This window comes from Corticium candelabrum, chromosome 12 (genome assembly GCF_963422355.1).
Source record: "Corticium candelabrum chromosome 12, ooCorCand1.1, whole genome shotgun sequence".
NCBI lineage: Eukaryota > Metazoa > Porifera > Homoscleromorpha > Homosclerophorida > Plakinidae > Corticium > Corticium candelabrum.
The window spans coordinates 6,301,809-6,325,056 of NC_085096.1; the positions used below are offsets into that span (position 1 = coordinate 6,301,809).

The following is a 23,248-nucleotide window of genomic DNA, read 5'->3' on the forward strand; positions in this document are numbered from 1 at the left end:
AAGTTGCTTAAATCGTCACGGTAAGAGAAGAATAGGTCAATGTTTTGAGGTTGAGATTTTGGTATGCTCAATAATTGGGTTACGGAATGGCTAATGTTTTTGTTGCAGTTGATTGACGGTCAAAATCTAGTTTGATTGACTTGGCTGTGTCATCAGGAGAAATCAAATCAGTTGTTTGATAGGCAGTGGCGAAAACGAGTTTGTGTGTGGGTCTTGTACAGTGAGCATTCGCACTTACAAATATTCTAGATGCACTGTAATAGGTCAAGATGTAGGACTTGAATTTTAATTCAAGTAGGATTTGAAAACGTAGCTTTCTGGTTTTACTCTGACGTACCAATAGCTTTGATAAATCAATTTAGTTAGAAGTTTTCCAAACCGTTGGCACGTGCCCTCACTTCCTCACCTGTATCCGCTTACCACAAAACCATCTCTTGGCTAGTAAGAATGATTTTAAAACTAGTTGCACCGTATCCGTAGACGCCTCGTGTTGGTGAGTAACACGTCCAACGAAGTTTTCAGACTGACTACTGAAACGCCGAGTCCTAGCTAGACAATAGGTGTTTGTTGAAACCTTAGCTGTCATGGAAGTAGACATGCATACTTCCTAGTAGTTTAGATTACATATATAGACCTGGTATAGGTAGTCGTCGTTTTGTGATCGTGATCAAGAGAATTGAAATGTACAGTCTAGGTATGCACTCAGTTCCGTTGTAACGACAGTGGTATGGTATTTACTGACAAGAAATTGATATCAGCAAACATTGACTATCAACAGAGTTGCCAACTATGAATACTAAAAATGTGTGAGATCTCAGATTTTCATCAGTAATTATATCTGCATATGGGCGTGGCCTCAAACAACTAAATACCTAATTTTTTACAAACAGTAAACTATATTAATTGCTGGGCGCTCACTGTTGGTCGTTTCCTCGAGATCGCGTGGCGTAATATTCTGCCATTGGCATATGTATTGCGCGCTGCAATATACGGGACTATTTTATGCATCCTCGATTTCCGGACTAGAGTTTATATTAGTGACTATCAGACACTACAGATTTTTGCGTAATCTACGGTGTCTACCTACAGGTTCACTGTACATGTCTGTCTGGATCTAGTTCCAGCAATCTAAAAGTTGCGTGAGATCTGGGTTCCTTGCGTGTGAGCGTGTGACCTGAAGGAATTTGCGTGAGACACACGCAAGTTGCGTGTGAGTTGGCAACTCTGTATCAACAGTGTTAGATGCAATACAGTGGAGTAAAGGATTGATCCTACTGTAGTATGGGACGTGTGAATAGTTGAGTATAGGTGGCATTCAACTCCTGAAGGTGTTTCTTGGTTGTCAAGTACACGCAATCCCTAGCTACAATACAAAAGGATGAGGCGACGAAAGTTCATGAAGCTTTTTCGTCGCCGTTTGCTCACCTAAACGAATCGTTCTTAGACTCATCTGTAGTCGGACACGGAAACGATTTTTTAAGATAGGTCTTATCATGAATGTGGTCGTGGGGAGGCGAAATTTGAGATTTGTGTGTACACGCACCCACCCACTCACTCACCCACCCACACCCACCCACACCCACTCACTCACCCACCCACCCACCCACTCACCCACCCACCCACTCACTCACCCACCCACCCACTCACTCACCCACCCACCCACTCACTCACCCACTCACTCACTCACCCACCCACTCACTCACCCACCCACCCACTCACCCACCCACCCATCCACGCCACCCACCCATCCACGCACCCACCCATCCATCCACGCACCCACCCATCCATCCACGCACCCACCCATCCATCCACGCACCCACCCATCCATCCACGCACCCACCCATCCATCCACGCACCCACCCATCCATCCACGCACCCACCCATCCATCCACGCACCCACCCATCCATCCACGCACCCACCCATCCATCCCCACCCCACCCATCCATCCCCACCCCACCCATCCATCCCCACCCCACCCATCCATCCCCACCCCACCCATCCATCCCCACCCCACCCATCCATCCCCACCCCACCCATCCATCCCCACCCCACCCATCCATCCCCAGCCCACCCATCCATCCCCACCCCACCCATCCATCCCCACCCCACCCATCCATCCCCACCCCACCCATCCATCCCCACCCCACCCATCCATCCCCACCCCACCCATCCATCCCAACCCCCACCCCCAACCCCCCACCCCCACCCCCAACCCCCACCCCCAACCCCCAACCCCCACCCCCAACCCCCAACCCCACCCCCAAATCCCCACCCCCACCCCCAACCCCCACCCCCAACCCCACCCCCAATCCCCAACCCCCCAACCCCCACCCCAACCCCCTCCATCCCCACCCCACCCATCCATCCCCACCTCACCCATCCATCCCCACCCCACCCATCCATCCCCACCCCACCCATCCATCCCCACCCCACCCATCCATCCCAACCCCCACCCCCAACCCCCAACCCCCACCCCCAACCCCCACCCCCAACCCCCACCCCCACCCCCAACCCCCACCCCCAACCCCACCCCAATCCCCAACCCCCCAACCCCCACCCCAACCCCCCCCCATCCCCACCTCAGCCCCACCCCACCTTACCCCCACCCCACCTCACCCCCATCCACATCTCACCCCCATCCACATCTCACCCCCATCCACATCTCACCCCCATCCACATCTCACCCCCATCCACATCTCACCCCCATCCACATCTCACCCCCATCCACATCTCACCCCCATCCACATCTCACCCCCATCCACATCTCACCCCCATCCACATCTCACCCCCATCCACATCTCACCCCCATCCACATCTCACCCCCATCCACATCTCACCCCCATCCACATCTCACCCCCATCCACATCTCACCCCCATCCACATCTCACCCCCATCCACATCTCACCCCCATCCACATCTCACCCCCATCCACATCTCACCCCCATCCACATCTCACCCCCATCCACATCTCACCCCCATCCACATCTCACCCCCATCCACATCTCACCCCCATCCACATCTCACCCCCATCCACATCTCACCCCCATCCACATCTCACCCCCATCCACATCTCACCCCCATCCCCACCTCACCCCCAGACCCCACACCTCACCCCCATCCACACCTCACCCCCATCCACACCTCACCCCCATCCACATTTCACCCCCAAAACCCCACCTCACCCCAACCCCCACCTCACCCCAACCCCCACCTCACCCCAACCCCCACCTCACCCCAACCCCCACCTCACCCCCAAGCTCCCCACCTCACCCCCAGGCCCCACACCTCACCCCCAGGCCCCACACCTCACCCCCAGGCCCCACACCTCACCCCCAGGCCCCACACCTCACCCCCAGGCCCCACACCTCACCCCCAGGCCCCCCACCTCACCCCCAGGGCCCCCACCTCACCCCCAGGGCCCCCACCTCACCCCCAGGCCCCCCATCTCACCCTCAGGGCCCCCACCTCACCCCCAGGGCCCCCACCTCACCCCCAGGGCCCCCACCTCACCCCCAAGCCCCCACCTCACCCCACACACACAACACACTCACGCGCACAGCCATATAGAACTACGCACCTTTCTGTTGTGCCACCCGGATTAGAAACCTTGCTACGCTCGGCAATAATCATATTTAAAATTTATAAACAACTATGTAGTGAGACAACTTTTATGGATATGTTCTTCTTTGCTGGTCTTGTTTACAAACGATTTCGCAGCATTGCCAAAATTTGGTAACTAACAGCATTATAAAATACCTATTTTGTAACTTTATCAGTACAGTAGAACCTCGCTAATCCGGACCTCGTTAATCCAGACCCTCGCTAATTCGGACGATTTACTGCATCCGGCCTCGCATCTCCAGAATATGTTGGGAATTCCGAGGCAGGTTAAATCCGGAAATCATTACCGTGATTCTGATGGCAAAAATAAGAGCAAGAAGGCTACACGTCGTTACAAGACATTGAAAATAGACGAGAAGATCGCTATTCTTGATGAACCAGCAACATCTTACGCTGCAATCGCAGAGCGGTACGGAGTAGGCCGAAAAACAATTGGCGACATCAAGAAGAAAGAAGTGGATCTGCGACAATTTAAAAGAAAGCTGACTGAAAAGACACGCGTTTTTTTAATCCGGACGACTTCACTAATCCGGACAGCTAGACGTTGAGCACGGAACAAGGCTGTCCGGATTAGCGAGGTTCTACTGTCTAGAAAGTTCTTAGTGCTTTAGACCCACCAATATCGATTAAAAATGATATTAATGATAAAGTTACAAAATTTACTATTTATATTGTAAACAATTTTTAGCATTAGAATTTAACAATTTTCAACATTATAATTTAATTCTATTACATAGACCTTAATTTTCAATTTCAACGGCAAGAAACATGGTTTGGATCGGGGTTCCAGTGCTGATCATCACAATATCATGTGGTACACACCTAAATATGCTGATTTAACATTTGATTTTGTAATTAACACTTTGCATATTTGTGTGTAAAAGGTGCAGCGATTGAAATCAAAAACATCACTTGCGAAGTGCACGTCGGGCAAAAGGGATTTTCTTTGCAATGCGAAAAGACGACAAGCAAATACGATCGTCGACTTATAGTCGAAAAACCTACAAAGCGAAAGAATTTACTCACGTGCAAACAAGGAACAATAAGGTTTGCATGGAGTGTGAGTGACATATCTCATATGTCTGCAGGGCCCAAAAATTAACGTTTGCCGTTCGCTCATTCATCGTTTAGTTTTGCGGTTTCTATAATGGTTATATAATATTTAATTACCAGCTGATCAATCCGTTAAATAAGTAATATGTCTAGGTCATACAGTTGCTAGTGGGCATGTTCCATCGTCATGTCGGTGTTGCAAATTTTAGCTACTAGCAAGAAGTGAGTAATGCAACCACGCCTACTTAACGCGCGTGGGATGGAACCTCCATACATTTGCAACACCAGCCATGTGACAAATAGATCTCAGGAAAACGGAAATTCTGCCATAAACTTATGTATATATATGACTTTCGAATACCTCGAGATTCTATTTTATAGTAATCAGTCTGTAAGAGTATAAATTAATTCTTTTGAGTTGAAAACATGTACAATTTTGAACTTGTTGATGCATACCTATTAAATAAAAATATATATTAATTAATTATGACGTCAAGTCTTGCTGAAGCACTAATCTTTCATATTTTACACTCTTAGAAGAGGAAAAGTATGTGTGGAGAGCCTAGACGGCGGCTGGTATCGCAAGGTTCGTTTTGGACAGATTGTCAAGGGAAAGTCTGACGGTGTGTACACTTGTACGGAGACATATCAAGGATACGACCATGAAAGAGTTGTATACAAAAGAACAATTTGGAATGTCATTGTCATAGAGCCTCATACTCCCTTTTCTACAGAAACAGGCAATAGAACTCATAGGCTAATTATAGGTTGCTCTAATATTTTTGTGTGAATGTTTGTAGGGACCACAAAAATGACAACCCTTCATGTTACTCTAATTGAGGATACCACTTCTTCTCATACCAAAACAGGTATAAGACTTACATCAAGTAACAAGTCAAATTTTATAAAAATAATGTTATATACGGTTTGCATGTGTGCAGTCGCTATCACTCCGACGTACACCGAGAAATCAAGCGAATTAGCAGTGTCTTCTACTGCAACGCACAAGCCATCAGAATCTCTCGTAAAACACTCAACCACATTATTTAATAGCCACTTGGATATAAAGACTTCATCAAAGAGAAACAGCACAAATCTCAGTGCCATTGCGGTAGTGACTTTCCTCTCTGCTGTTACTTCTTTTGTCCTGGTGGCATTTGCTCTACTGATTGTCAAGAGACAGTATGTCAAAAATGGAACTATGTGTCCATGGCCATTCAAACCAAGCAATGAAAAATCTCCACATGTCTGAACTTCTAGTGATTCAACAAACCAATAACTTCTGAACGTGTTTTGATCTAAGTCGCGTGTGTACGTTTTCAAGTTAAGGAACTTTCAATGATTACTTGTCATCTATTAGAATAGTTGAAGTAGAGCGACGCCCCTGTTATCGGACACCATCAATCATCGGACAGCCGTGCAAGAAGTAAACGAAGTAAACGAAGTAAGACTGAGCTTTGTTAAAGTCCACAGTAAGAAGGATTAGTAAAGACTGTGATTCCAGACGCGGGAGTTCCAAAGGCTTGAAACGGTTATGCTAGGACGGTAAACGTAATCCTTCTCTGCGACCCCGGATATCGGACACCACCATCATTCACCGGACACGACCTCTCCCATGAAAACGCAAAGGCAATTCTGCAATTTCGCACCTGAGATATGTTTGTAGGTGACTAGCTAACACAACAACACTATCACTGTCTCCGTTTGCTACTCTCCAGGAGAGATAGCGCACGCTCATTGAGTCGAGGTAACGCCCCTTTCGTCGGACAGTCGTTTTTTCTTTGCAGCAGCAGTCTGCAGGTAAAAATGTCATGAGAGAGAGTTGGAAGGAAATATTGTACGGCCCCCAATTCATTTGACCTTTATTTGACTCAGCAACGGTTATTAGCGGAAACTGCTGAATTTTCTCTGCTGACAAGCTCACTCTGTTGGCATCTACTAGCCCTCCGGTACTGTCTAGTCTTCCCAACTTAAGAATTTGAACTCCTGAGTGTCTTGCAGCACAACTGCACAGGCTTGATGCACACGGATGTAGCAGACGATTCACGTCATCCATGTTCGAGCTTAGCGGTGAGCACATTCTCCCAACTCGCACAGGAACAGCCCGTGCTTTCCTTTCAAGGCCCTAAATTGTTACTCGGTTCTGAATAGGACGTGTGCAGGTGTTCTGATCTCAGTTTGATATCTACCATTGCCTGACCTTGCACCGCCACGAAGTGCAGCACGTCATCGTTGGTACAACCAGCTGTACTGAATGCAGGAACTTTGTTTACTATTAGAGCAGCTAGAAGCTTCACCCCTGCTTGTCCTAGGTAAAGTTGAAGTAAGATAACGTCAAGTCCTGTCAACGCGGGCTACGCAGCGATCAACTTTCTTTGCAAAGGGTAAAAGAGCGTTTTAGCACTTCAACCCTGCCCTCTCATCGGTTTCGGTTGTCGTCTTCTTTGTTGAACGGCTAATTCGTTCAAGAGACATCATTTACACGTCCTAGTGGGGGCGTAGTTGTAGGAGAAATGACTCAGAATTGCCATCAAGCACTCTAGGCAAGTGTTCTGCGTTCTGCGGCGTTTCAGATAGCTGAATTTAATCAACTGCAGTTATTTGAAACCTCGAGCTGTTGCTGAGAAGGTAGGAAGGCAAGAAAATGGGTGTCCGACGATTGGGCCGTTACCACGGGTGTTTGACCGACTGTAACTCATACAGACGTTGGCTGACATGCAGGGTAACGACACGATTTGTAGGTAAAGAGTTGTTGATTAGCGATATATAAGTAACTAGGCTGAAGGATGCGTGTGTGCAATTTAGACGCTACTGTCCGGTGAACGATGTGTTTGTCCGATGAACGGGGTATGCAAGGCTCCGCACAGTTTTCAATCTCGCTCTAAGCAGAGAAGAGGTACAATGCTCTCTCTTGGTGTGCTCAATTACAACTTGGATACCTACATTTATGATGTGGTAGGGACTTCGTTCAAAAACGGATAACTGAGAACTCGTCCGGAATATGATGGTGTCCGAGGAACGGAGCCGCGCTCTAGCGAATTTAGGCTAGATGATCATGTAAAATAATGATTTGCATTGCCAACGCACGTTACAAGGAACCACCACAGCGCATCGAAATTATTAGCGGAGAATTGAAGTTCTCGTGCTCATCATTTTTGAATACTATTGCAGGCCGCATTTAACCACGGCACCTTTTAGCTTTATAGTCTACCGCTTATTGAGATAAATAATAAAATTCTATTTTTGCAACTCATCAAAATGTCTTCTTTCTGCTAAAGCTAATTGCTATAATCACATTCAAATTAAAATGTTTGATGGATTGATCTGATGGCAAAGGAACAAGCACCTGATATCTATATCATTGACAAGAAAGTATATCTGTTGTCATGGACATCATATAATCATAGCTAACAGTCAGACATTTTCCAGGTTTACTTGCACTGTTATATCGTCTATTGAGCTATAATTATAGGCTCATGATCATGAGAGCAAAATGGGATATTTCATTGAAAACTACAAAGAACTAAAGGAGATACAACGTGTTTACAGTTATGTACTACTATGTTAGTTCATGTACAGTTTGGGCTAGCAGTCAGTTTGCAGGGCGAAACGTCTAGCTGTAAAGCCGACAAAGCTTAATTAAAGCGACACTGTCAAGATTTTATCCTCGGATACCTAGCGTCTAAACGCCCCCGCAAACTTGAATTTACGTAGAAATTTTTCAAGTTCTCCAAAACGAGGAATCGTTGGCAAGTGCGATTTTACCTGTAGTTATATTGCGTTATCTGCCACGTTTGGGCAATAGATCGACTTTTGTCGTGCTTTGAGTGCCTGACAGCCGATATCGTCGTACTTGACTAGGTCATTGCGCATGGATTTGATACGTCGTATAAGGTTTGTAAATATAGAGCAAGTACAGCGTTTGTTTTCGACTTCGAACGGTTACTTTCTACGGCGAAAACGGGCCCTTTGCAAGCCGCACGTGATGGACAAGATTCCCGGAAGTTGTCACCGATATGACTTCGGTATCTCAGAAGAGAAGCCATGGAGGTGCACGTCAAGGGGCAGGACGTCGCCGCAAGTGCACAACAAGTGTTATGAAGACTATTAAACTGTCGCAAGACATCTATAGTAGGCTTTGGCGATTAAAGGTTCAGTGGCAGGTGTCGTCTTTTGGAGAGCTTGCTGGTTTACTTCTGGTATTCGTTGAGTCCTGCAGGTGAGAGATTGTTGCATGTGAATTAATCACTGTAGTATTATGTAATGCTGTGTGCATGTGTGCGCCCTCGTTCTGTATGAATTTAGTTGCCAAAGACATGAAGCACCTGAATCTGAAGACTCCTTACCATCTAAGCGAATAAGAACTGATGATTCAAGAGAGTATGAAGGTAAACAACACTAGACTGCATTGTGTGTTGATTGGACATGTACAGCCTACTGGAACTTCTCTCCCTGCAATGTACATATGTGTCACAGGTGTACTAAATCTCTGCTCTACACCCAACCAGGTGAGACAAGGAAGACAACGGTTTGCCACACGTCTGAGTCCTATCAGTCAGAAATGGTAAAATATATTTTAGATGACAATTTACGTTCTTGCCCACGATATTGTATTAGTGATCGAGGCAATAGCTCATATATTTTGAAGATTGCTGCTTCTCGATTGTTTTGATAAAGTTGTTTTGTAAATTCTACATAATTTATATAGTCTCTGTACATGGTTAGTGAAGATTCCTTGTCAGGGGTCGAGGATGGGTGCACACCTGTAAATATTACAAGCAGCAGTCAAGGTGACAGTTGTAAGATAACGGTTACAGCTGTGCACTTCGTGACAGTCAGAATCGTTCTGATCTATTTCCGATTACACATACGGGATAGTGAATCTAATTACATTACATGTCATCTATCTGTCTCTGGGTGGCTTCAACTCAAAAGTGCAGTGTCAAGCAATGGTTGCTAATTACGTAGTGTAGTCCTCCAGTAGGCGTCGTGGTGGTCTTGAGATCCTCCCCAGCCTTGTTGTTTTGACTGCAGGTTGACTTGCAGGTGCAGTTGGGGACTTGGCAGATTTTGGAGGGCTTTCTGTATTCGGAGATCTGATCTCCGTGTCTGGCAGTACGTTTGTCTCTTCAGGTTGATTTGGTGGTTGTCCTTCTGACAGGCTGGTGTTTGTTTGTTGTCCCGTCGGAGTGTACTTAGCGAACATTGTGTTGTCATCCCACACTTCTGTTGTCCTGTTTATGTGTGTTCTAGTTCTTCTCACTGTCCGTCCATTTGCTAGTCTGAGGATGTAGGATTGGGGCTCTGTGTGGTGTCCAATGACTTTTGCTGGTACCCGTTTTTTTCCTCTCATTGTCCTTACGCTTTCATCAGGAAGCAGAGGTGAGTTCGTTGTGTTTCCTGTGGCTCCATAGAACGCATATTGGGATTGGTGGGCGATTAGTTTTTGTCTGGTCTTGTCTGCATCCATGTTATGTGGAACCAGAGTCTCAGTATTTATTGTTAGTTGGGTTCGGAGGTGTCTCCCCTGTAGCAGGATGGCAGGAGTAGGCAGGTCTCCTCCTATTGGTGTGTTCCTAAGGACTCTTAGAGCGTCATTGATTGTACGGCCCTCCTCCAACATCTTGGCCATCATTTTCTTGACTGTTTGGACACCTCTTTCCGCTTGGCCATTGCTGGCTGGGTAGCCTGGACTGGATGTGGTGTGTTGAAATCCCAGCTTCCTGGAGAACTTGCGAAATTCTTCGTTGGCGTATTGTGGCCCGTTGTCCGAGAATATTGTTTCTGGTATTCCAAAATTGGCAAAATGCTTGTCTAGGATAGTTATCACATCAGCTGCTTTCGTTGACTGGAGGTGATCTATGGTCACCCATTTGCTGTAGTAATCGATGGTAAGTAGGTAATGTTCCCCTTGTAGTTCAAACAAGTCTGTTCCCACTTTCTGGTAGGGGTAGTGTGGAACATCATGAGGTTTAGTGTCTGGCTTTGGGTTCTGGCTTCGATTTTCTTGGCATTTGCTGCAACTCGCTACCATGTCATGTATTTCATTGGTGTAGCCAGGCCAGTACACTGACGTCTTGGCCCTTTCTATACACTTCACTATTCCATAGTGTCCCTCATGTATACTGTTCATCACCGTTTTGCGCATTGTCACAGGGACGACAGCTTGGCTTCCTTTGAGGACTATGCCGTCTTTCTCTGTTAGGTCGTGTCTCACATTCCAGTACGGTTTGATTGGACCCGGGACACTCCTCCTTGTAGGTGGCCATCCTGTGTGTATGTAAGTGATGAGTGCCTGCATTGTAGGGTCTTGTCTGGTCGCTTCCGTACATCTTTCACGTCCAAGTGGTGTGGGAATGATTTGCTCTGTGACGGAGTCGATTTGCTCTTCTGTTAGTTCATCATAGTCTGTATAGGGTGTTGTAGATGGCATTCTGCTCAGAGAATCGGCCAGGACCATTTCTTTCCCGGAATGGTGCTCTAGCGTGTAGTTGTATTTGAGACATCGTAGGCGCATTCTCTGAAGCCTAGGACTGACTTCAGCAAGGGGCTTTTTCAGTATTCCAAGTAGTGGCTTGTGGTCAGTCTCCACTATGACATCTTGTCCATACACATACTGATGGAATCTTGTTAGTCCAAACTGGATGGCAAGCATTTCCTTCTCTATTTGTGCATATTTCTGTTGTATGCTGGACATTGTTCTTGACGCGTATTCTACTGGGTGCCCCTCTTGAATAACAGCTGCTCCCAACCCATGTTGTGATGCGTCCACAGTTAGTCTCACTGGTAATGCTGGATCAAAAAGTCGTAGTACTGGGGCCTTTGTCACTAGATCTTTCACATGCTGTAGGGTGCGGTCGTGAACGGAGTCCCACACCCATGCAGTCTCCTGCTGTGTTAGCTGTCGCAGTGGGCTGGCTGTCTCAGCCAAAGTAGGACAAAATTTCGACAAATATGTAACCAGGCCCAGGAGTCTTGAAACATCTGTCTTGGACTGTGGCTTTGGGAATTGCTCAATGGCCTCGACTTTTTCTGGGTCAGGTTTTATCCCTTCTGATGTAAGCACATGTCCCAGATACTTTAATTCAGTCTTTCTGAACTGGCATTTGGATCGGTTGAGTCTAAGGTTCAGCTCCCTACACCTTTCGAGGACCATCTGAAGGCGTTTGTCGTGCTCCTCTACGCTACAGCCTGATACAAGGATGTCATCCACATAGGTGTGTACCCCAGGTATGTCTGCAAAGGATTCTGTCACTATTCTGTGAAACACTTCTGGGGCAGAGCTGATTCCGAAAGGTAGTCGGCAATACCGGTAGCGCCCAAAAGGAGTTGCCACTGTTGTCAAGTAGCTACTTTCCTTGTCTAGGGCAATCTGTAGAAAACCAGATGTAGCATCTAGGGTTGAGAAATATTGTGAGCCTGCCAACGTGCCGAATATCTCTTCGGGTGTTTTCAATTGATAGTGCTCCCTTTGTATAGCCTTGTTCAACGCTCCTGGATCAATGCATATCCTTAGTTTGTCTTTACCTGGCTTTGTTACAAGGACTATGGGACTGACCCAATTAGTAGCCTCTGTTACTTTGGCTATGATGCCTTGTTTCTCCATTTCATCCAGTTGTGACTTCAGTTCCTGTCTGTACCTAAATGGAACTCTTCTAGCTGGTTGGATGACTGGTTGTGCATTTGTCTTTAGTTTGATGCTGTACTCTCCTGGTAGTCGTCCCAGTCCTTTAAAGACATCTTTGAACTCTGATATAGCTGTGGGTGTGTCCCCTGTTGCATCCACTGCTAGGGTCTGTTGTATTAGTCCCAAGTCAGTGATGGAAGGCAATCCTATGAGCGTCTCCACGTTCTCTCGTACTATGATGAATTCCATCCTGCGGGTGACTCCTTGAAATGTTGCCTCCATGGTTGTTTTCCCACAGACATCTAATTTTGTTCCTCCGTATGCTGTTAGCTGAACTTCTGTTGGCGTGGGAGGGCTAGCACAGAGGACGCGGTAAGCAGTGAATGGCAGTATGTTGCACGTTGCACCTGTGTCGATTTTGGCTTTCAAACCTCTCCCTCCTATGTCCAGTATTATGTTCCAGACTTTAGCCTTTGTTTTACTGGTTTGTGTCGTGGTACCGGTGCAGTAAGCGAAATGGTCTCTCTCCTCGTTCTCTGGTGTGTCTGGTGTGGCTCGTTGTGGCGATATCGCATTGGCCGTCTCCTTTGTTGTTTGTCGTCGGGCTAGTCTGTCCTTTTCTGCCTTTTTGCATGCTTCCGCCGTGTGATTCATAATGCCGCAATATTTGCATTGTTTTCCCCATGCTGGGCAGTTTTTTGGTTTGTGGTTTGTCGCGCAGTAGTGGCAAGGGCGCTGCTTCATGGCTTTCACCATGTGTACCGCCGCCGCGTCGGTGACGCATTCTTTCAAGGCTGTGGCGGTTGATGTCATACTGGCAATGTAACGGGTTGTCGCTTCCATTGACCTGCACATGTCTACAGCTTTGGTTAGGGTTAGGTCAGATTCTGCCAACAGTTTCTCGCGGACGTTGTCTGCGGTGATATTGATTACAATCTGGTCCCGGATGATCTTCGTTTTCTCCTCTTGGTGATATCCGCAGGTTTCCACCAGGCGCAGCAAATCTGTGTAGAAGCTGTCGAAGGGCTCATTCGGTTGTTGTTTCCTCTGCAGGAACAGGAATCTTTCGTAGATTTCATTACTTTTAGGCTTGAAGTAGTTGTTGAACGCTCTAATGACGCAGTCCAGTTTGTCCTCGTCGCCGTCTGCGGCCCAAGTGAATGTTCGGTAGACGGAGATGGCTTCCCCTCCCATTGCCGTGAGTAGTATTGCGACTTTCGTTTTCTCGTCTTCTTTGTCCTTCTTTGTTGCTGTCATGTAGAATGTAAAATGGTCCCGCCACTGTGGCCATTCTTTGGCTGCTTCCAGTGTGGTTGTGAATGCTTGAGGCGGTTTCAGTCCTTCTGCCATGCTGTTGTCGGTTCTTTCCTCCTGACACCATGTAAGATAACGGTTACAGCTGTGCACTTCGTGACAGTCAGAATCGTTCTGATCTATTTCCGATTACACATACGGGATAGTGAATCTAATTACATTACATGTCAACAGTGAAGAAAAAGCGTCCGTAGGTGTGTGGCAGCACTCGGATGTCAGTTCATCAACATCAGGGTAGAATGCTTGTCTGCGCTGTCATGTACTCTGATTCTAGATTCTGTTTGAGTAGGTCAGAAGAAGATGATGAAGAAATCCACAACCAATCTGAGTAAATCCTTCATTGGAAGCCATTTTCATGGTTTCATTACTTTCTCTGCATACATTCTGCTTGCAGGATACAGCGATTACTGGCAATTCAAGGTGAATCAGATGACACATCTGAAATTGACCATCATTTAGAAACGTACGGTACCTAGATTTCTTCATTCATTTACAAAGTTGCTTGGGCATGAATAGGGGTACGTTTGTCTGTTATCCAGTTGCAGTGATTCCTTACCTGAACTGATAGATGAAAACCCTTGCTTGGATCATAAACTTGATGCAAGTTTCTTGGATACATCTATTCTGCCAGAAAATTCAGACATAAATTCTTCAGCAGGACCAATTCGTTCTCAAAATGAAACTGAGGTTGAGAGGGTAGAAATTTATTAACTCACATGTGTAGTATCAGGATGTTTTATAGGTTCCAATCCATTACACACGACCGCATCCAGTGCTTCAAGTCATCAACTTTTGTGCTCATGGCAGCTCCATACCAGCACAAAGGACCATCTTGGAGGATGATTTGGAAGAGACGACTACTTGTGCTCGAGTGGTGTGTGATGCAGACAACATCTTGCAGCTTCTTGGGACAGCATGCAGGCATCCCTTCTGTCAAGAGAAGATATCAGTGAAGCAAACGTATGTTGGTGGCACACTTTGTTTACAATGGCATTGCAGAAATCGTCATGAAGGCTCATGGAGTAGCTCTAAGCGTTGCAAGGGAAGAAAGTCATATCCCTTCTTCACCAACGACCTGCTTTTTGCTTCCTCAATAGTTCTCTCTGGCAACCAGTTTGCAAAGATTGAGCTCATGTGCCGTTTCTTGGGGTTGAAGTTCCAGTCACAATCAACATTCTATCGAATTCAAAGACTCTACATTTGTCCCTCAGTTTTTGAACTTTGGTCGGAGACCAGGGAGACAAATCTTGCTGACATTGCAAACTGCCCTGTTGTCCTAGCTGGTGATGGGAGGAACGACTCACCAGGTTTCTCAGCAAAGTACTGTGTCTACTCGTTAATGGATTGTGAGAGCCACACAAGTTATTGATGTACAAATTGTTGACAAACGAGATGTAGACTTAAAGAGCACGAGGATGGAAAAACTTGGTCTTCAGCGAGGAATGACATCTGTCCGACTGAGGATCAACGTAGTAGAACTTGTCACAGATGCATCCACAAGTGTAAAAGCAATGATGGGTATAACCTTTTCAGCTAACTCACAGGTGGTACGACTCTATCTTCTTGTTTTCTACTATACTGTGTAGCACGAGATGCTGAATATAAAGAGATCTTTCATTCCCTAGATGTCTGGCATAAAGCCAAGAAGCTAGCAAAAGCGTTGTCTGAGGTTTTTAGGCTTTTGTTACAACGAATTTTATTTCAAAATCAGTTCAATAGCTTGTTTCTTTTCCAGGCATCAAAGAAAAAGGAGCTTGCAGAATTAAGACCATGGAAAAGGTCCATAGTCAACCATTTCTGGTGGTCGTGTGAACAGGCATAGGGAGACGTCCAGAAATTGAAGGTGCTCTTTTGGTTGTGTGTGTGTGTGTGTGTGTGTGTGTGTGTGTGTGTGTGTGTGTGTGTGTGTGTGTGTGTGTGTGTGTGTGTGTGTGTGTGTGTGTGTGTGTGTGTGTGTGTGCTATCAATATATCATGAGAAGTAGTTCCAGATTTGATAGCAGTTCACCAATTTGGTCTTGCAAACCAAAATTTCGTTCATCTTTTTTTACGCATTAAAATAAAACAGAAGAAGACATCACTTAGCACCAGCAATACCCAAACTCATATCAAGCTAGGGCATGAATCAATGTCAACACCGCTCCAGTGTAGTTGTCTTGTGTTTGCTAGCTAAATGAGATATTATATCACACAGTAGGTGGCAAAAACCTACTATTTCATCAATTAATTATTAATCAACAAGAGCAGTATATGTAAGGACTAGAAAGTCACAGACTCCTCATTCTGAGATATGCAATTTTTCATTGCAGGCCATCTGGATAGGAGTGCTGCATCACGTCTCTGGTGAGCATACCTGGGCCACTGGTAGATGCCACCACAGTGAATTGACAGAAGCTGATATCAATGACACTGCAAAGACACCTCTCGGAGTAGATTCTCAAGCAATGAAATTTCTCAGGAAGATTGTTCTTGATGCAAAGTGGATGAGATCAATGGCATATTATGCACGATCTAAGTATTGGTTCTCACTTGAGATTCATTCTAGTCCAATGGTCATGATGCATGTTTGATTCTAGGCATACAGGTGCATTAGAGAACTACCACAGTGTAATCTTGAAGTATGCCCCTAAACGAACAGCATTTGGGTTATTTTGCTACTTTGTATCAATGAGTTTACCGTGGCAATGTTTCCTCATTTGTTGATGACAGGTTTGATGCAGTCAAAGCTCGCTGTTTGCTTGCTGCACTGGATTACAATGTTCATGTGGACAGACAACATGCACAACCAAAAACGTCTAGTGAGAGAAGATTTCACAGAAAATACAATAAAAACTCACAACAGTGGACCGTTACAAAGGTCAAGCAGCACAAGACTTACCCACACATTTCACAGCTTATGCACAGAGTATTACTGCGAAAAGTCAAAGATACTGGATCAGTACTACAGAAGCCATTGAAATCTTCTTTTGCGCAGTCAACTATTGCTCCTGTTGCTCCTCCTGGTACCAGTTCTCTTGTAGAACAGCAGCGCAGCAGAACAGGTACAATGACCATTTTGATTTGAAATCAAAGCAACGTTTCATATATCATATATTATATTATATGTGAAGGTAGCAGCAACTCAACAGTCAATGCTCACACAACCAGAGAAATCGATGAAATCGATGACGTGGATGCGAGATAAAGGGAACAGTCAATGTATACCAAGAACCTACTTAGCTAAAGTTAGGGTACCTAGAGGAATATCCCTGTTAAACGTTGCTTACTCACTCTTGTAGCCCATGTACCTCCCATCTGGTGCTGGAAACCAATGTCTGACACAACGAACAACACAAGAAGGAGCTATTCGTCTTGTTCCTTTACCCAGATATCCATAGCGACCAAGAATGTATTGCCGATAAGCTGCCTTTCGAAATGCATTTGCTCTGTAGTTGGGTCTTTCACTCATGTAATCTGCATGTAGTCGGATGGTCAGTGTCAGCACATTATGATCTAGACATGTGGCTCTCAAATATTCTTCCGTTGTGACACACTGATCTTGTTGGCAGCAGACGTTCTCTCTTGCTCTTCCTGTACCCATGTCCCCACACCTTCCACATTTGCACCACCTAGGAGGACTTGGGTTGGGGGGTGCAGCAAACGGGTGATCTCCCACAGTGCCTTGGTCCTCAATATCAGAATACTTTCTGGCAAGATCAAACGATCCTCTACCATGACGCAAGAAACTGGTCAACGTTCTTTGCAGCTGTTCTATTGTCAACCCTCTCACGAATCCCTACAAAGAACTCATGTAATACCTATCATCATTGCGAGATATTAGGACAATTGTATCAATGGGTATCTTCACAACCTGGATTTCTTCCTCTGTGGGAAATGACTCTCTAGGAGCTGTTACAGCACGGACTGTTTCTTCACCATCATTCCTCATATGTGCACCCTGTATTCAGTGAAAAAGACACACCAATAATATTATCAACGCGTAGGTAGCCTAGCTACAAAAAGGCTCCATGCAAGCTAACGTCCAAGTGATCTTCACGATTTCTGCAACGTTCTTGTCTGCATCCGCATAATACAACACATCGTACCCCTGCTGCTTTACATTGACAACCTCTATTCCCCCGACGGACTCTCTGGCATGTACCCTTGCAGTTGCATCTAGCTTCTTCCTGAAAACACGCATAATCAACTCCTAGCTATAGACATCCTAGCGAAAAGTCCCATTGTCTGCGTACCGGAATAACCACTGCTCCTTCGTCAGCAGACGTGTCTGATGCACTAATACGCGTTCTATCGTCACGAAACGCCATTACGCTGTCCTAGGAGTCCCGATGTAGGTTTGCGCGCGAAGTGTGACACGCCTAGAGCGCACAAGCATGCGCACTTTTGCGCTCAAATCTTGACAGTGTCGCTTTAAGGATCGAGCCTCTTCTTTCCTCTTTGTCCAGAGACGTTGGAAGACTTCAGTACAGCAGCTGGAAAAAGCCTCCTAACAAGACGAGGGGCCAAATAAGCTCTGCATGTGCTTGCTCTCTTCCATCTTCTCGCTAATGAGGGTATCTGGAATAACAAATTGGCCTGCTTCATTTCCGCTGCGGTTGGCCGGCGATGCAGGTTGCTCATCGCAAGGTGGTAGCTGCCGTTTCGATTCAATCTTGGGCTGAATTTCCTGTTGCAACAGGCTCTCCAGAGCAGCTTCTTTGAGAAGGAATTTTGTCGACTCAGAAATGGCCTAGGCGGCAAGATGCAAGATTGCTCGTTCTGCATCGTGTATAGCTTTCTATTCTAGGGCTTCCATCTGGACAAATTGCTCTACCAACTTCAACGATATGGACTGGAGCGTCTGTAGAATACTTTGTTGCACCTCAAAGATGGCAGCCAGCCCATATTGAACATCTTGTTTAAACTCTGAGAAGTTTCAGACCTCTCAACTCTCAAGATTTCGTCGCGAGACTCACGATTTACGGGCATTTCCCACGATCTCACGATTTGTGTCCAATTCTCAAGATTGCCAGTCTTTTCTCCCGACAAGCCTACAGTGAGACTCTGACAAGTTCGCACCTGTTATCCCCGTCTTTCCAAACATAACGGATTCTTTGAACTAGACGCTCTACACGGCTCTGCTCGCTTGTATATGAAGTATTCGGGGTATCTACCTGCAGTGAAAGTTTTGAGGCGAAACCTCGGCGCACAGAAACGTAAAGCGAGGACAACACGTTAGCTGTTTCCAGCATTTTGCACTAAAAATCTGCTAATGCAGAAAAAGCCACGCCTACTATAGGCACGTTTTATGGGCGTGGTCATTTTTTCAAAAGACTGTCTCACGATTTGGTGAGAAGAAAAGTTGAAAGCTAGGTCTGCAGTTGTAGAGACGTGCGGATGCATGTTCGAAGGTCTGATCATGTAAGGTGTATGTGAACTGCCAGCGTCGGTCTTGAACGCAGCTGTACGCGCAGAGTTTGATTGGTTTATGTTTTACTTCCTCAGGAGTGCGTGACCATTTCGTCCATTAAAAATTTTCAATTCCGGGCAACAATTAAATATTGAATTAGAAATTGAAAATAGTCTAGAAGTTGCTTGCAATTTTAATATTCAATTGTATTAAAAATTAAAAATTGATTGATCGACAAACTATAATTATTTGCGGATTAAAATTAATACTGAAAACATACTTAATTTTCCACCAATTTTCATTTTCAATGCAATGCGATATTGAAATTGCAAGCACGTTAGTTCAATTTTCAATGTTAAATTCAACAATCAATTTAATTCAAAAATTAAATGTTAAATTTTGAATTTGTGTGGCCAATTCGTCCATACCATTTATAACTTTTGAGACAAATTGAAAATTGAATGTCAAATTGAAAATTGACTAGCGTTGCTTGCTCTTAAATATTCCATTACATTGAAAATAGAACTTGATTGAAGACCAATTGTCATTTCAATATTCATTTACTTTGCAAATAGATTCAATCTTTCCATCCGTCCAATTTTCGTAAATTATGAATACTAAAATATAGCCCCTGTTTCAATTTCTTTCTTCGTACTAAATGTAAATAGAAAGTTACCCGTAGTTGATAGCGAGAGCGATATCTCATAAACGGCATAATGACACCGCGCGGTCGGTCGCCTGCGACTTCAATATTCAATTCTATTGAAAGACGAAAGTTGTGTCTAGCTTAGCCACGCCCAGCCACGCCTATGGCACGCATGCAATGTAATGCAATTAAGAGATGGACGAGAAAGCCACGCGACCAACCTCTCACAACAAATCTGTAAGCACTTTGCACCTGGCTCTCGTCAACCGTCACGCCCAAGCATGAGACATTCCTTGCCGGACAAGGGAAGCCTGTCGCATGGAGGCACACTTACGGCATCTATAGTCAACGAGATCAACGTCTAGCCTGCACTGGGAGTTGACGCCTAGTCGATTTGAACTATCTAGAGTCAACATAGCGTCGATCATTATACAGACCACGCCTCTTAAACACATGACGGGGAAGCCCCAGCAGCTAGAATCTGACGATAATGGCAGTTCGTGCACTCTCCTCTCCAGTTTCAATATCCATGGACGAAGTTGACGAAGATTTGTTCGCAAGCGAGTTAAAGAGGAAGATGCTTTACCCGGCGGAATGTTGAGGTGGGGCTAATTGCTTATATAGTTGCTTTCCAAATCGACTAGGCGTCAACTTCCCAGTACAGGCTAGACGTTGATCTCGTTGACTATAGATGCCGTACGAGAGCCAGGTGCAAGTGCTTACAGATTTGTTGTGAAACGTTGGTCGCGTGGCTTTCTCGTCCATCTCTTAATTGCATTACATTGCATGCGTGCCATAGGCGTGGCTGGGCGTGGCTAAGCTAGACACAACTTTCGTCTTTCAATAGAATTGAATGTTGAAGTCACAGGCGACCGACCGCGCGGTGTCATTATGCCGTTTATGCTCGCGCTAGCAACTACAGGTAACTTTCTATTGACATTTAGTACGGAGAAAGAAAATTGCATCAGAGGCTATATTTTAATATTCATAATTTACGAAAATTGGACGGATGAAAAGATTGAATCTATTTGCAGAGTAAATGAATATTTAAATGACAATTGGTCTTCAATCAATTTCTATTTTCAATTTAATGGAATATTGTAAGAGCAATCAAGGCTAGTAAATTTTTAATTTGACATTCAATTTTCAATTTTTCTCAACAATTATAAATGGAATGGACGAATTGGCCACACAAATTTAAAATTTAACATTTCATTTAACATTGAAAAGTGAACTAACGTGCTTGCAATTTCAATATTCCATTGCATTGAAAAAGGAAATTAGTTAGAAATTGAGTATGTTTTCAATAATAATTTTAATCGAAAATAATTATAGTTTGTCAATCAGTTAATTTTTAATTTTTAATACAATTGAATATTGAGATTACAAGCAACTTCTAGGCTATTTTCAATTTCTAATTCAATACTCAATTGTTGCTGGGAATTGAAAATGGAATGGACGAAATGGTCACGCACCCTCAGGCTCTGTTGTTTGTCCGTTGCGTCTGCAGCTAGCTGCTACGGCAAGTTTTGGAAAGCCAAAGAAGCCTTCATCCAATGTTTGCCGAATACGTGCAACACAATTCAGGAAAGGTAACAACATCTTCCAGTGAACACGTAGCTTCGACACATTTCTGAAGGTTATCACCTTAGTGGCTGTTTTTAGTATCAGACTGCACAGCAGACACAGTTTGTTTCTCTATTAGTAACAGAGTGCGTAGGCGAGCACAGCAGACCCTACCCATGCAAGAAGGGTCATGCAGAGTAAAGCACAGCATGACCCTTGTCGGCTTCCATACCAACATGATCGTCAGACCCTTTCGCGAGAAACTTATCTGCTACACAAAATTTGCGAAATGTTGCGTTTTCATAGGCAACGTTGCAAAAATAATATGGCATTGAAATTTTATCTTTTGGAACTTGAACAGGTGTGCTGTAAAGAATACAATAAACAGAGGTCTGAGAAAGGGGGTCGAGAAAGGGGTCAGTGTCGTAGCTACGGGGGGGGGTTAGTTATGGGCTTGGTTGCTCACCTCTTTTTTTAGAGTCTAATAGGTTGATTTTATGTACATAATTATACAGTACCGAAATGGTACGCTGTTAGTTTGTAAATATATACGTATATACATGTACAGTTAATTTTAAACAAATTAATAGTAATTTCGAACGAATTAATATTAATAAGGATCTCCCAATTTTGCTATGGCTACGCCGCTGGAAAGGTCTCGGCATGAACAAATATGACTAAATTAATGATTGGTATAATGGAACATTCTAAAAGACAAGAAATAATTAGGGCAATAAAACAGTTATTTTAAAGAGCTTTTTATTCAGTAAACATGTTAGAGAGAAATGTTTATAGTAGCTGTTGACAAGAAGTTGCAATTAGATATGTGTAAGTAATTAGGGTGGGTAGCGGGGAAGTTTTAGTGTTTTTTTGTTTGTTAGTTTGTTTTGTTTCTCATTGTTGCCCTCAGTGGGAACTACATAATATACATGATGTGAAAGAAAATTCAATATTAATAATAATAATAATAATAATAATAATACGCCGTGGCTTAGTGGTTAGCGACAATGGCTACCACTCCATGGTTTGGGGGTTCAAACCCCAGTGACGACAGTAAATTGTGAAACTTGTCTGTCTTTCTTTCTCATGTTTCTCTAGCTTTATCCATGAGACTATGACTCGTTTCAGTCGTTGGGGAGTTTCTGTGGTCTGGCGAACGGTCCGTTGATGATGACGTCCACTGCTTTCCTGGTGGTCGTTGATATCCACTAGGCGTGCTGTATCGAGTACGCGGTCACCGTAATGCCTGCAATCTATATCGAATTGGCTAGTCATTGATCGCCGTATGGACTACACGGAAACATGTACCCCGCTGGGCTCACCTGCCGGGCTGGTGAGCGCCCAGATGGGGGTAAAGACCCCACTTGCCCATTATGGAGGGGCATAACGACACACTCAAGACATTCCACCTACAGGGCGATTAGGACTGACTTTGTGTCACCGTCCATACCTGCAGCAGTCTATCTGGCATGTCAATGGTTAATGTGACCTACACACTTCAGCAGCAATATACCTAGAGAATTCATTTCTGTTGACTGAGATAGTGTATTCCATGTTTTGTTGTAGATATATTTTGTCTTTTCCTGTTTTGTCCGTTGTTTGCTTTTCTATGCCTAATTTGCAAAACCGTTTATGTCTGCAACGCAGCTATATAGTAATAATAATAATAAATGGAGCTTTGGGCACAGCGCACGCAGGTATTGCACGGTGACTGGACATTATTCCAGGTCATCACAACCTGCAGCACTTACAGAAAACAGTGCTTCTGGGATCTATTCGAATCCTTCGTAAAGTCATGTCTTCTTTCTAGACAGCCGTGATGGTCTAAGTACTTCTGAAGCAGGGTTTGCTTCCGGTACTTGTAATAGACTTTACAAACCAGACTGATCTGGTTGAGCACGACACACATCATAATAATAATAATAATAATAAATAATAATAATAATAATAATAATAATAATAATAATAATAATAAATAATAAGAATAATAATAACGGAAACATGTACCCCGCTGGGCTCACCTGCCGGGTTG

General features: G+C 44.7%; 2 protein-coding genes and 1 long non-coding RNA gene across 4 annotated transcripts; 1 reads left to right on the forward strand and 2 right to left on the reverse strand.

The window, feature by feature from the left end:
- The first annotated feature begins 8,601 nt into the window (after positions 1-8,601).
- On the forward strand, positions 8,602-9,468 carry LOC134188051 (uncharacterized). Of its 2 annotated transcripts, XM_062656235.1 has the most exons (4): positions 8,602-8,894; positions 8,981-9,063; positions 9,152-9,183; positions 9,401-9,468. In XM_062656235.1, the coding sequence occupies exons 1-4, from the start codon at positions 8,692-8,694 to the stop codon at positions 9,401-9,403; spliced, it is 321 nt and encodes a 106-aa protein (XP_062512219.1). In that variant the 5' UTR covers positions 8,602-8,691; the 3' UTR covers positions 9,404-9,468. The 2 variants fall into 2 exon arrangements, with proteins under 2 accessions (XP_062512219.1, XP_062512218.1); XM_062656234.1 differs by lacking the exon at positions 9,401-9,468 and having other exon boundaries at positions 9,152-9,342.
- Positions 9,469-9,471: 3 nt separating this feature from the next.
- On the reverse strand, positions 9,472-13,652 carry LOC134187658 (uncharacterized protein K02A2.6-like). Its single transcript, XM_062655810.1, has one exon. The coding sequence runs from the start codon at positions 13,650-13,652 to the stop codon at positions 9,636-9,638; it is 4,017 nt and encodes a 1,338-aa protein (XP_062511794.1). The 3' UTR covers positions 9,472-9,635.
- Positions 13,653-15,657: 2,005 nt separating this feature from the next.
- On the reverse strand, positions 15,658-16,336 carry LOC134188169 (uncharacterized). The gene is made up of 3 exons (XR_009971285.1): positions 16,293-16,336; positions 16,145-16,241; positions 15,658-16,083 (listed from the first exon to the last, which is right to left on the reverse strand). It is a non-coding gene; the product is annotated as an uncharacterized LOC134188169 (long non-coding RNA).
- Positions 16,337-23,248: the final 6,912 nt, after the last annotated feature.

Excerpts from the sequence above, each read along its gene's own strand:
- LOC134188051 (XM_062656234.1), top strand. The coding sequence starts at position 8,692 with ATGACTTCGGTATCTCAGAAGAGAAGCCATGGAGGTGCACGTCAAGGG. Across the intron at positions 8,895-8,980 it reads GTATTCGTTGAGTCCTGCAG|TTGCCAAAGACATGAAGCAC; the intron begins GTGAGAGATTGT and ends GTATGAATTTAG. Across the intron at positions 9,064-9,151 it reads TGATTCAAGAGAGTATGAAG|GTGTACTAAATCTCTGCTCT; the intron begins GTAAACAACACT and ends TATGTGTCACAG.
- LOC134187658 (XM_062655810.1), bottom strand. The coding sequence starts at position 13,652 with ATGGCAGAAGGACTGAAACCGCCTCAAGCATTCACAACCACACTGGAA.